The sequence below is a fragment of the Gymnoscopelus microlampas genome, assembly GCF_963454915.1.
Source record: "Gymnoscopelus microlampas genome assembly, chromosome: 10".
NCBI lineage: Eukaryota > Metazoa > Chordata > Actinopteri > Myctophiformes > Myctophidae > Gymnoscopelus > Gymnoscopelus microlampas.
In genome coordinates this window covers 49,867,951-49,882,739 of record NC_139947.1, presented here as the reverse complement: position 1 = coordinate 49,882,739, position 14,789 = coordinate 49,867,951, and the positions used below count along the sequence as shown (strand labels likewise).

Here is a 14,789-nt window from a genome sequence, read left to right as displayed (position 1 = left end):
GTCTGTGATAATTGGCAGTCGCCATGTATGGTAAATGGTAAATGGTGCATTTATACAGCGCTTTTATCCAAAGAGCTTTACATTGATTGTGCCATTCACCCATTCACACACACATTCATACACCGATGGCGGAGGAAACCATACAAGGCACCAACCTGCTCATCGGGAGCAATTAGGGGTTCAGCGTCTTGCTCAAGGACACTTCCACACTAACTCTGGGGGAGTCAGCCCGGGATCGAACTGGGAACCTTGCGGTTTCCAGTTCACTCTACCCAGCCACTCTACCCCTGAGCCACTGCCGCCCCCGTCATGTAGGGAGGAGGCGATGCTTCCTGTACCCGTGATCTGTATCCTGAAATACTTGTCGTTGAGTTTTACCGAGTTTGTGCATCTACTATTGTTTGTGTTCAAGAATTTCTTGGTAAATGTGAACGCAAATAAAGATGTTAGATGTGTGTGTGTGTGTGTGTGTGTGTGTGTGTGTGTGTGTGTGTGTGTGTGTGTGTGTGTGTGTGTGTGTGTGTGTGTGTGTGTGTGTGTGTGTGTGTGTGTGTGTCTCTGCAGGTGTATGAGGCTTCATAATGTTTCATTGTGTCTCTGCAGGTATACGAGGCGTCAGAATTTGCACCCCACCCTCTCTACTCAGTCACCCAGGGCGGCCTCGACCTCCAGCAGGTGAGCGTGACCTCAGCAGCTTGTGACAACGAGTGTGTTATGGTGTGTGTGCACAACAAGGACTGCTCTGTACAGGAGCATGAGTGAGCTTATTGTGTGGAGCTGCTATTTTTAGAGGAAAAAAACACACTGTGCAGATATCACAGTTTTTAATGCAAGCTGTAATGCAAGCTTTCGGTCGTGTGACCAGTGGTGGAGAAAGTATTTTTTTTACTGAAGTAAAAGTAACAATACTCCAATGCAGAAATACTCTGTTACAAGTAAAAGTGCGGAATTAAACATTTACTTGAGTGAAAGTACAAAAGTATTGGCATCAAAATATAGTTAAAGTACCGAAAGTAAAAGTACTCAAATGTTTGAAAATAGCCGATCTACAAGCTCACAACGCGTCGCGATGCGACGCGTTGTGAGCTTGTAGATCTGCTATTTTCAAATAGCCTATATGTAATAGGGCTGAAGTGGTTAATGTATGATTTATAATACAATACTTTATATCTGCAAAGTAACTAGTAACTACAGTTTTCAAATAATTGTAGTGGAGTAAAAGTACAATATTTGCCTCAGAGATGTAGTGGAGTAGAAGTAAAAGTATAGACAGAATCAGTTATATTTGTCACTATACTCAACAAGTACAATTATTATTATATGAGCGACTTTGGGCTTGCTTTCCCTGTACATCAGCATTTTGAAAATAGCCGATCTACAAGCTCACAACGCATTGCGTTGTATCGCGATGCAACGCTTTGTGAGCTTGCCGATCAGCTATTTTTTTTTTTTCCCAAATGTGGAATGTTTTTTAAACATTTTACAACATACATCTTGTATGTGGGTCGGAGGCCTATGATGGCATATATTTTCAGATGGGGGTTTGTGGCCAAATACTTGTTAATATAACATCAGACAATAGAGTTTGACTGACCTGCCCTAGTCGCTTATTTTGGGCATGTTTTCATAGACCTGGTTGCTTATTTCTCTCGCAAAAAATCTGGCAACACTGGCAGACAGACAGACACATGCATGCATGACATGTCGTTGGTACTATGCTTGGATTATGGAACAGGCCTCCTTAGAATGGAGGCTTATAGAGGAATGAGTTTCATGGTTTGCAGGGTGCTGGGTGGGTGGGTGGGTGGGTGGGTGGGTTTAGGGTGATGGGGGCAGTGGTTGTGGTATGTCCAGAATGACGCAGTCCATCATCTGGCACACGGAGCATATTGAAAAGCAACAGCTGAACGTAAAGCTGGAGCCATTGTTCTGTTCTGTCATCATCACAGAGCAGAACCCCCCCCCCCCAGCCTGACTGCCTGCATGCTGCAACTCGACACCAAGCAGCGAACACCCCCCCACCGCACAGCACAGCCTTGCACTGCCCCCCCGCTCACATCACATTTAGCCCCTCATTGCTCTGCACTCCCAAACACAATGGGACAGTGGTTCTCAAACATTTTCATGTCAAGGACCCCCGACATGATATGCATGTGGCCACGGGGGCCCCCCCATCTCAAATATTTTGAGATGCCCCCCCCCCCTCTCAGAAGCAAAGATTTGCGCTTCGCACCGCGTTTAGAGCTTGTAGATCTGCTACTTCTGATGCTTTTGTGTGACGCTGTAGTATGGATCAAGTAGGGCATTAATTTACGGGGAAAAAACAGAAAAAGGTTAAATATGGAGATAAGAGGTTTCTGCCCCGACAGCAACGATATGCATGGCTCAATGTATCTGGGGGCATCATCATCCTCATCCTCATCATCATCATCATCCTCATCATCATCAGAAGCTTTCAGCAGGGCTCTCTTGGTATGGATGGTAATACTAGCCAGACTGCTGGCGTCAGCCAGAATTGAGTTTTAGCTAAGTGCCGTCTGGGCCCCGCCCACTGGCCATAACCACTGAAACACCACCCGCACCCCCAACCGGCCATAACCACCACCCGCACCCCCACCCGGATATAACCACTGAAACACCACCCGCACTAATGATAGGAAGACACAGGACTGCTGCTTGACAAGACAGACAGACAGATTTAGGCATTTAGTAGATGCTCTTCATCCAGAGCATACATGGGCAACTTGCGGCCCGGGGGCCACATGCGCCCCCCACCTTCACTTAATGCGGCCCGCAGGTTAATATCAGAATACTGATATATCATTGATTTCAGCTGTTACAATTGCAAACATGCAAACATGACCCGCTTTAATTACTTCAGTCTATATTAGTAGCTTAATGACTAGTATTAAAATTCTATTGTCTTTTTTATGTCCAATGTATTTGTATTTAAGTTCATAAAGGTAACATAAGTAGAACTAAATGTATTTGAAATTAAATTAAAATGTTACTTTTCAGGATTCCAATTCAAAAACAGCAAAAAAAAATCTGGATTCCAATTCAAAAGTAGCAAAAATAGCCGATCTACAAGCTCAAAACGCGTCGCAGCAGAATGGCCCGACAGTATATGCAATGAGGCCCTCTGGAGTGAGTGTGGAAATATAGTGGCCCTCTCCATCATCAAAGTTGCATCACCCCTGATCCAGAGAGACTTACATTTACATAGGTAAACACATGCATGGAATGCAGAGAGGCAGTGTAGTGCCTCAGTAATCTATGGATCATATACTATAGGTAAACCAAGAGCCTATAGCATCAGTCAGTCTAAAACATTAATAATCTGCACTAATAAATTATACAAACTATGGATGCCAGGTCAACCAATGAGAGAGAGAGAGAGAGAGAGAGAGAGAGAGACACACACACACACACAGGGAGAGACAGAGCGAGAGACTGAATAAGCAGGTTATGCGCGCGTGCGTGCGTGCGTGCGTGCGTGCGTGCGTGCGTGCGTGTGTGTGTGTGTGCATAATTTAAGTAATGGGGGGATGGGTGATATAGGTATAGTTGAAGTAATGGGGGGGGGGGGGGGGGGTGGGCATGGCAGAGAGCTGCAGGAAATGAGGAGCATTAGCACACAGCTGACATACAGTCATTCATTGAGTATTGAGTTTTGAGTGTGGGGGGGGGGTATTTTGGGGGGAAATAGCAGATCTACAAGCTCACGACACGTCGCCATGCGACGTGTCGTGAGCTTGTAGATCTGCTATTTTCAAATAGTCAAATTATAGAATAGGGTTATAATAGTTATTTTATAATAGTTATTGTGATGCTTTTTTAACTCATTTTGCTGGGGACCCCCTGGCTGGGGACCCCCAAGCTCGAACCCCAGCCCCGGGACCCCACTTTGAGAACCACTGACATAAATAAGACACCAATGTTGTTGAATGAACAATATACCTGGATATAAAGAATGCCATGCCTCAGCTTGTTGCCAGTATAATGCATGGCACTAAAGCACTTACATTAACAACCATAAAGAGTTATGGGGCAGCTAGTGGAGAGAGAGTTTATATCGATGTAATATACCTAATGCAGAGTTTTTTTCTCTCTTTGTTTCCCCATGCTGCAGGCCTACACTGTGCAAAACCAATACGGCATTCCACATTCAGAGGTATATAACCCTTAACTCATTCACTGGCAGAATTATTTCTGGCCGCGTTTGAACACTGCCATATTTTTCATTGAAAAAAAAAAGTACTCAGGAGCCGAGATACAGAATTTTTAAGTTTTAAGTTAACAAGGAAGTGGATGGGAGTCTATATCTTCGAAAAATCATATCTCCTTGGTCTTTGGGTCAAAAAATAAAAATAAAAATCTAAAAAAAATAAAAATAAAAAAAAAATATTTATTTTTTTTTTTATTTTTTTTAAAGTCGTTTTAGTCGTTCTTGGCAGGCATGGCTTATGGACAGAAGTCGTTTTAGTCGTTCTAGGCAGTATATGAGTTAAAGGAGTAGTTCGCCCCAAAATATGACTTATTTTTCTATCAATTACACACCCCGTGAAGCTTTGAATTCTTCTAAATTACATTTAGTGTTAGTCATATTTTAGTCATCTGAAATGTTTTAGTTTTGGTCTAGTTTTAGTCATATTTTAGTCATCTGAAATGTTTTAGTTTTGGTCTAGTTTTAGTCGACTAAATTTCATAAGATTTTAGTCGACAAAATCTACAGTTGATTTAGACGACTAAAATGTATGTTGGCGGTGCCTTGATGGCGTTGTAATGGCTGATTTTACACTTGGTTGCATGCTGAAAATAGCCGATCTACAAGCTCACAACACGTCGCGCTGCGATGCGTTGTGAGCTTGTAGATCTGCTATTTTCAGAGCGCAACACCCAAAGCCAAACAAAATGTAAAATGACTTGTCTTTTAGTTCTACTGGATCTCTTCTCCACTAGTCCCTCACTAACATTTTAGTCTAGTTTTTATTTGTTGACGAAATTGTCAATATATTTAGTCTTAGTTTTAGTCATCGTAGCTTAGTTTTTATTTCGTTTTTTATCTAGTTTTCATCAGTGAAAAAAGGTCGTCGACGAACATTTTTCGTCATAGTTTTAGTCGACGAAATCAACACTGAGAGTCTCCTATTGACCGTTGACCCGGTCATCAAATTATTGTCTCAGGAATGCGACCAAAACAAATCTCCATTAATTCAAGGCTTCATGGGGTGTGTAATTGATAGAAAATAAGTATTTTTTTTATAGAAATTCTCCTTTAATACTGAAACTACTGTATTTGTGCTTGTATTATTATTCAGTATAGCAACAGGATTGCTTTTGTTTTATGGCTTTGTGTAAGTGCTCTTGATTATATTATATAACTGGCTTTCTATTCCACAGTTGGCCAAGTTACATCAGTTATCACTGCAGCAGAGCCTGAGTCCACTAGGCCAGCCTACGTCTACTGTCATACCTGGTATGTATGTATACTAATAACAATGTTATGCCTGTTATACATGTTGCTATAATATCAGTGGTTTTCAAACTTTTTTCATGTCAAGGACTTGTTCCAGGGACCCCCAGAAGCAAAGATTTTAGTTAAAAAATGTCTGCTTAAAAATATATATATTCAAAGATTTGCAAAATTTTTCACAATTTTTCAAAAATAGCCACAGTATAAAATAATGGTTTAAGTGGTTCCACAGATGCGTTCCCGGTCTTAATGAGTTAATCTCCAGTACTGTAGAGTACAAAAACTGTTGTTCATTATCTGGCACCCGGCCGGTGCATTAGGCAGGTACAGGAAGCAGTGAGGGACAATACAGATGCCAGGCACAGAGGCGTGAAGCAACAACACAATATTACACCCTCCACAGGGCAAGGTGTGTTGTTTTCACTGACCGTTGGTAAATAAATTGAACATCAAGTGCACACTGTGAGGTCACCGCCTGAGCATTCTGAACACGGAGCACAATGCATTCTCAGAGTGTAGCAGAGACTAAAATGTTGTGGTTCTCTCTGGGAGTGACAAGGATGGATAGGATCAGGAACGATTACATCAGAGGGACAGCACATGTTAAATGTTTTGGAGATAAAGCCAGAGAGGCCAGACTGAGATGGTTTGGACATGTACAGAGGAGAGATAGTGAGATGGTTTGGACATGTACAGAGGAGAGATAGTGAGATGGTTTGGACATGTACAGAGGAGAGATAGTGAGATGGTTTGGACATGTACAGAGGAGAGAGAGTGAGATGGTTTGGACATGTACAGAGGAGAGATAGTGAGATGGTTTGGACATGTACAGAGGAGAGATAGTGAGATGGTTTGGACATGTACAGAGGAGAGATAGTGAGATGGTTTGGACATGTACAGAGGAGAGAGAGTGAGATGGTTTGGACATGTACAGAGGAGGGATAGTGAGATGGTTTGGACATGTACAGAGGAGGGATAGTGAGATGGTTTGGACATGTACAAAGGAGGGATAGTGAGATGGTTTGGACATGTACAGAGGAGGGATAGTGAGATGGTTTGGACATGTACAGAGGAGAGAGAGTGAGATGGTTTGGACATGTACAGAGGAGGGATAGTGAGATGGTTTGGACATGTACAGAGGAGGGATAGTGAGTATATTGGTAGAAGGATGCTGAGGTTGGAACTGTCAGGCAGGAGTGTTGATTTCGTCGACTAAAACTATAACGACTACCTTTTTTCACTGACGAAAACTAAATAAAAACTAAATAAAAACTAAGCTACAATGACTAAAACTAAGACTAAATGTACTGACAATTTCGTCAGAAAATAAAAACTAGACTCAAATGTTGGGGAGGGACTAGTGGAGAAGAGATCCAGTAGAACAATTTCATTTTATGTTTGGTTGTGCTCTGAAAATAGCAGATCTACAAGCGCCCACAACGCGTCGCACTGCGTGGGCTTGTAGATCGGCTATTTTCAGCATGCAACCAAGTGTAAAATCAGTCATTACGACGCCATCGAGGCACCGCCAACATACATTTTAGTCGACTAAATCAACTGTAGATTTAGTTGACTATAATTTTAATGATATTTAGTCGACTAAAACTAGACAAAAACTGTAACATTTCAGATGACTAAAACATGACTAAAACTAAATGGAATTTTATTCAAAAGACTATGACTATATATCAAAATTTGCTGTCAAAATCAACACTGCCAGGCAGGAGGCCTGGAGGAAGACCAAAGAGGAGATGTATGGATGTAGTGAAAGAGTACATGAAGTTAGTTGGTGTGAAAGAGGAGGAGACAGAGGGACAGGGTGAGATGGAGGCAGATGATTCCCTTTGGCGACCCCTGAAGGGAACAGCCGAAAGGAAACGAGTTATTTCAAACGGGCGTCTCTGGCCTATGATGTAAAATGTAATCGGGGGCCCATGATGACATGAAAGTTTAAAAATCCTGCTGAAATGGAACGTCTCTAAACGAGCATGGAGAACTGCGCTCCATTTTGTACTTGTACATTTTTAATGCACCCGAGTTGTGGGCGCTTTGTCATTAAGAGCCCTGATGATTATGTCCTTATGACAGTGACTAGGAAGGAGTGGTAATGGTTCACTACTGCCCTCGCAGAGCTCCCTGCCACAATGGCAGCTATTATGTGAAATGAATATGCTCAGCCAGACAGAGAGAGAGAGAGAGAGCTGGACTGGTCAGTTTATTAAAGGTAGGACAACAGACAATGGACAACTTTTGATATTTAACCCATTAAGACCGGGAACACATCTGTGTCATTTTAAGATTTATTTGGCCATTCAAAAATAGCAGATATACAAGCTCATAGCGCGGCACCGAATGCCGCGTTATGAGCTTGTAGATTTGCTATTTTTTAGAAAAATCGTGGACATTTTGTGCAAATCTTTGAATATATTTTTTAAAACAACATTTTTAACTCCGATCTGTGCTTCTGGGGGTCCCTGGAACAACAAATTATGAGATGGGGGGTCTGCGGCCAAATACATATAATTTTGGGTGGTCCTTGACATAGAAAAGTTTGAGAACCACTGATATTATAGCAACAAACGTTTTTCAGAGAAGGATTAGGATTTAGAAGACATTTGTAGAATCCCCAGAAGCTAAATTTGCTTTAAAAATATATATTCAAATGTTAGCCAAAGAAATCCAAAAAATGACACAGATTACTTCCCGGTCTAAATGGGTCCATACTGTATCTAGTCTGGCGAGCCAGACTGTTGCCTCTCACAATTTTCAAATGCTTACATCATACAGTCTGGAGGAAGGGAAGCTCTGAAAATGATGGGGGGATAGAGACGGATGTGACGCTTCCGTTTCCTCTTTACAGTCGCGCAAATTTGTCCTAAAATAAATGTAAATAATCAAAGTCTATACCAGGGGTCTTCAACAGGGGGTCCAGGACCCCTAGGGGGTCCTCAGAGTTACTACAGGGGGTCCGCCAAATCTTTGTGTGATATATATTTTTTTTACCTTAACCACTTGAACCCTAACATCCCTTTTCTGAGGAGAACTTTAGCCAAAAATAGCAGATCTACAAGCTCACAACGCCTCGCAGCGCGAGGCGTTGTGAGCTTGTAGATCTGCTATTTTTGGCAAAGAGGTACAGTATAGGTGTAGAGGGGAAAAAAGAGCAGACCAAGTCAACAAAAAAGGTTTAATCTGAAACACAATTTTATACAATATAGAGGGGGGTCCCTGCTTCCTTGGCCTGAAAACGTTGAAGACCCCTGGTCTATACAGCTTGCTGCTTATCAGAAATGTGTGCGGAAATGACGGACAGATGACATCCTTTCTCAGCGTTCAGGAGGTGTAGTTCCAGACTCTATATAGCATTCAGAGATTGTGGAATAGTTGTCTGGCTACACGAAAATATACTGTAACAATAATATCAGTTTCTTTGTTCATATAATTATATGGAAATGACTTAAAAAGGTGACCTTACAGGTTAAAATGATACGTAGCCTGCGAGACATAGAAAGATGAAACATACAAGGTTTCTCCCCGACACAGCGAATGTGAATACCTGACATGTCGACTCATTAAAGCTAATGTATGTATTTTCCTCTCGTTATAGGGATGGACTCCAACTCCCAGACATCTCAGGAGCTGCTTATTCCTAACGATGTAAGCATAAAAGCCCCTCCCACCACTAACACCCTGCACTGGCATACATCTGGCGTTTGTGTTTGTGTACTGGGAGAGAAAGAAAGGTTTCAATCAGCGTTCATTCCCAGGACAAATGACTCAGACAGTCACGTGTATCTAGCGGTTCCGGCTATCTATCGGCAGTGATGGAAACAAGACACGTTCCTTCTCGTTCATGCTATGAGACAGAGGTATTATAGTTGACTCAGACTAACAATATATATAGTAAGTACTGTAGCCTTGACCCATCATCGGTCAAGAGCCTATTTCCATCCTGTTTCTGTACATCAAGTACCAAGGGGACGGCACGTTCGTGACGTTGAATATGTCAGACCAGAAAGAAAACACAGCCCATGAAGCCTTGAATACATGGATATATTTTGTTTTTTGTCGCAATAATTTGATGCCCGGGTGTATTTCCGGTAGGAGACACAAAGATTCTACTTTGTGTCTCCTACCGGATACATTAGCTGGTAGATGGTGATAACTGCCATTAAGCTACTGAATTGGAAGATGTATCATACCAAAATATAAACTAGAGACATGTAGGAATACAAAAATACAAAAACTTTACGGCCACCTCAGGTGGTACCAATTTGTGAAAATATCAGTGTTGGCCCCTGGACTATATGGGATGTCTTGTAATGACGCCGTTTCTCAACGTGGGACCCGGGGACCATCAGTGGTCCAAACGGATGCTCTCAGAGTGAGTAACTCTGAGAGTGTATAAACGGAACCAAATGGACCCGTTAACGGGTCCATTTGGTTCCATTTATACACTCTCAGAGTTAAATAAAAAAAAACATCTCGTGGATGCACCTGGGATGTATCATCAGTGTTGTAGCCTGGGGTCATCGGGGTGTTTCGGGTCTCGCCAACAACATACACCCTCGCCCAGGTGACCCGGCCGGGGTTGATCAAGCCCCGACTTACGTCCCAGTAGCTACACTCCTCTTAGGGCAAGACAGGGCCACTCCATCCGCTCCCCCGGAACTACTCTGCCGGGACCGGGGGAGAGGAGAGGCTCTGGCACGTGGAGGGGACTAGGCTCTGTTGGGTGGCCTCCTGGCCGGGCTCCTCCTTCGTCTCAACAGGTCCAGGACCCGCTCCAAACATTTCATTCTGGCGTGATGGTGGTCTTGGGCCGTGGTGGTACTGCAGGCTCCTCTTGCAGCTTGCCTGAAAGGCCTCACCGTGGGTTTGTTGGGCTTCTTCCTTAGTTAAATAAACATTAAGGATTTGACTGTGTAGTTTGGCGGGGGGGGTTATCAAAATGGGGGTCCGTGGGGCTTATGCATAATAAAAACTGTGTGTGGGTGGGGGGGGGGGGTCCTTGAAGTGGGAAAAGGTCGAGAGTCACTGCTGTGAGACTTTTTGAAAGGGATTATCGACTAATTATCCTGCTATTCTAACCTCGCACGCACCCAAGGTTAAAAGGGTGTGTGCGTGTGCGTGCGCGTGTGCGTGCGTGTGCGTGTGTGTGCGTGTGCGTGTGTGTGCGTGTGCGACTGTGCGTACGTGTGCGTGTATGGATCCCTTTGCGTTATGGTCTGGGTTGAAACTGCAGTGTCTTGGAGTGCCTCCCATGAGTACCCTGTAAATCCTCTCATGTTCCCTGACCTACTTAGAAGCTGCTGCCAAAACCCCCAGTAAAACAACCTGCCAACCCCTCTCTCTCTCTCTCTCTCTCTCTCTCTCTCTCTCTCAGCCTCTGCCTGGGCTGGATGTGTGCTCCATCCTTCCATATATTTATATATATATATGTGTATGTAATATATTTTTTGATTTGTACATAAAATCAGTGGTGGAAAAAGTACTCAAATGTTTTACTTAAGTAAAAGTATCAATACTGCAAGGTAGAAATACTCTGTTGACAGGAACCCCTGAAAGCGTGATTCAAATTTGGGGTAGATTGGATGCCGTGTTCATGATTTGTTTTGCATTGTTGTGTAAAACGGGTCCCTCCTGCTAACGTTGGAAGCCAATCATAGCCATCTGGAATGTAATATGAAGTATCTGGCTGATGCATGTTGATAACATGACTGATTTGTGTGAGTTTGGGACAAACTCTGCATGGGGTAGTGTTTGTTTTGAAGAAGGATAGAGGACAATCTAGTTAAACGTGTATGTGGCCTATGGGCAGTGTTGCCAGATTATGTGAGAGAAACAAGCAACCAGGTCTAGGAAAACCAGCCCAAAAGAAGCCACTATGGGCCACGTGAGCACTTTAACATGTACATCAGCCATTTGATAATAGCAGTTCTACAAGCTCACAACGCGTCGCGATGCGACGCGTTGTGAGCTTGTAGATCGGCTATTTTCAAATGAAATCTTGCGGGGAAATTATAATAAGCAAATCTGGCAACCCTGCCTATGGGGGAGATGCATCATGATCCAAGGAATCCGGGGGACGTTTTTGGATTGTATGACCGCCCGGTTCCTGTTATGTTACGGGGCCAAAACATAACAGGGGCCACCGTGAGGCAGATGGGAGAAAAAAAAACTAGTAGTAATTGGGACGGAGGTTCTTCCATGGCCTACTGAGGGAGTGTGCATGCAAAGTTTCACAATGATGAGTCCATTGGTTGTCTGAGATGAGCTGCTCAGAGATGGACAAACAGACGCAACCGCATTGCTTCTATGTGGATGTCTGTCGTCGTGGTGATGACGTCAGTCTTGCTCAAATATTGGAGGGACGGCAGACGTCAGTGTTGCCAGATCTGGTTATTATAATTTCCCCGCAAGATTATAATTGAAAATAGCCGATCTACAAGCTCACATCGCGACACGTTGTGAGCTTGTAGATCGGCTATTTTCAAATAGCTGATGTATATGTTAGAGTACTCATGTGGCCCCATAGTCGCTTGTTTTGGGCTGGGTTTCCTAGACCTGGTTGCTTGTTTCTCTCACAGAATCTGGCAACACTGACGGTATAGCCTGTGCAAATCGTCATTTCTAGGCTTGCACTGCAACGGTTTGTGTTTCGTGTGATGTCAGACCTCAGCTCTTGGTCAGCCTATACATAAGCTGTGAATTGTCTTTAGACTTTCACTTCCTCTCAGTACGATGTGTGGGTACGTGTCCTGAGGGGAGTTTCCTGAGAGCGAGACAAAGAAGAGGGAGAGGCTCCTCCTTTCCTTCTCGACGACGTTGAAGAGCATCGGCAACAATCAACTGTGGAAAATGCAGGCGGTGTCACAGCTTCTGGTTGAGATTCGTGATGTCCTCGAAGCGGTCAGGGGTCGGCGGCGTCCTCAAACCTTCGTGCAGCGTGTGGGAACGCACATGAACGAACATGTGTACCCCCATTCAGGGTATTCTTATGGCGGCTGCAGAACTGGGCGGGTTTTGCATAGGGAGGCCAGGTACAAATGAATTTCGACATGGAGTAGCGCTGGGCGCAGGAATCTGCTCGGCGGTATCTGCTCTGTGGTACTTTGCGAGGTTTCGCAGGGATAATGCAGAAGGAGCGTCCGATAATGATACGCAGGACGTATTAAGCGGCATTACGGCGCAGCTGAACACCCTAACGGAAAGGGCCAACGCCGAGAATCCCGACCCCGAGGAAGTCCAGAACTGCCGCGGGCAAGCCGCTGACCTCCTGAGAAAAGGCTACCACGACCCTGCTCACCCAGAACAGACATTAGAGTCCATGAGGGGGGAGCTTTCAACACTGCCAACTCTGCAACCAGCCAGCCCAGAATGGAGATGAGTGGGAATAGATTGCCACTCTTTCCTTTTTTTGTAACATTTGTACATGCGGATTCGGGTGACGTGAGAGGCCATCCGCGCATCTCTAGTATCCACACCGGAGAAAAACCTTTCTATTGTACACAGTGTTACAAGGGTTTCAGTCAGTCAAGAGCTTTTAAATGGATATGAAACTAGAGGACAATATCTGACTCCCAAGTCGCCGCAATTGATGATTATTGGGTGGAGTACACAGGCGGTGCCATAACTTTAAATGCTGCCACGATCAGTCTGCTACCCGGGCGCAGGCATAGGAGTGATCTATGGCTGTGTATCTGGAATACATGAAATGTGTGTAATATTACAGCCGCCATTCTAGGGCTATGCGACACCCTGTCCCCTCTCTTCCCACTGTTATTTTTAGCGGCTCTATACCTTTAGGTATAGGGCGGATCCTGCTCTATACCTGACTTTGTCCGTGTCCGTCAACGTTCTGATTGGTCAGGTCCGTCAACGTTCTGATTGGTCAGGTCCTTCAACGTTCTGATTGGTCAGGTCCGTCAACAAAGTGATTGGTCAGGTCCGTCAACAAAGTGATTGGTCAGGTGCGTCAACAAAGTGATTGGTCAAGCTTCACATGACACGTGGCTATAAACACATTATAAACACATATCAATGACAAAATGTATCAAAAGCGCCGCTACCTTCACACAGGGTGTGATTTTTATATATATATATATATATATATATATATATATATATATATATATATATATATATATATATATATATATATATATACACACACACATATACATACACAAACCGTATATTGCAGAACCAACCTTAGGCCAGTCCTTCATATATGGGGATGTGTATCAGGCTTGGTTTCCAAAGCAGTGGGAGTAGGTTTTGTTTGTGGAGGTTTTCTCCCCAGATGCCCGATCGCATGGCCACGTGAGACTAATCTTGATCTATTTCTATAATACAGAAGTAGTTGTATATCCCATTAAGACCTGAGGCCGATTGTACAAAATGTCTTCCAACAAAAAAAACAGTTTTTTGAAAAAAACTTATGTTACTATGTCAGTGGTTCTCAAACTTTTTCATGCCCAAGGACCCCAACATTTATATGTATTTGGCCACGGGCCCCCCATCTCAAAATATGTTGTTCCAGGGACCCCCCAGAAGCAAAGATTTGAGTTACACGTGATCACTTTAAAACAATATATATTCAAAGATTTGTACACATTTTCATGATTTTTTCAAAAATAGCCAAAGTGTAAAATAATACTTAAATTTAGCTCAAATCTAAAAATGACACAGATGCTTCTCCAGGTCTTAATGGGATATATATATATATATTATATTACAGTACATCAATTGTTCTTTCAGGCCATGCCACAATGACTTCTTATGGCCTGGATAAGTTATGATCACGGAACTGTAATTTTGAAGAAAAGGACAAAAGCAGAATACCAAAAAAAGAAGAAGAAAAGAACAAGTACCATTGCCGTGAGTGACTGTACTGTATGTACTGTATAATGCGGACCACTCTAAATATTGCAATCACATTGTTTGTCTTCGGCCGCGCCGTCATCCATCACGCACGTCAACGGCACAACGTTTTTTTTTCCTTCTCCCATAGCCTTCCTTAACCCATTAAGACCTGGAACTGTGTCATTTTTAGATTTGAGCTAAAAAGCATTATTTTACACTTTGGGCTATTCCAAAATAGCAGATATACAAGCTCATAGCGCGGCACCGAGTGCCGCGCTACGAGCTTGTAGATCTGCTATTTTTGAAAAATCGTTAAAATGTGTGCAAATCTTTGAATATATATATTTTTAAAGCGAACATTTTTAACTCAAATCTTTGCTTCTGGGGGGTCCCTGAAACAAGATATTTTGATGGGGGTCCGCAGCCAAATACATATAATTTTGGC

The 14,789-nt window shown here is 43.3% G+C and overlaps 1 protein-coding gene across 1 annotated transcript in view; it reads left to right on the top strand.

Moving 5' to 3' along the window:
• Positions 1–14,789, top strand: part of LOC311053583 (poly(rC)-binding protein 4-like) — a gene marked incomplete at its 3' end in the record, with an annotated part of 51,364 nt that overhangs the window by 28,470 nt on the left and 8,105 nt on the right. Inside the window, exons 8-11 of the mRNA XM_084069191.1 lie at positions 604–675; positions 4,133–4,174; positions 5,404–5,479; positions 9,084–9,133. Coding sequence (XP_083925317.1) covers positions 604–675; positions 4,133–4,174; positions 5,404–5,479; positions 9,084–9,133 — 240 coding nt within the window. The remainder of the gene's footprint in view (positions 1–603; positions 676–4,132; positions 4,175–5,403; positions 5,480–9,083; positions 9,134–14,789) is intronic.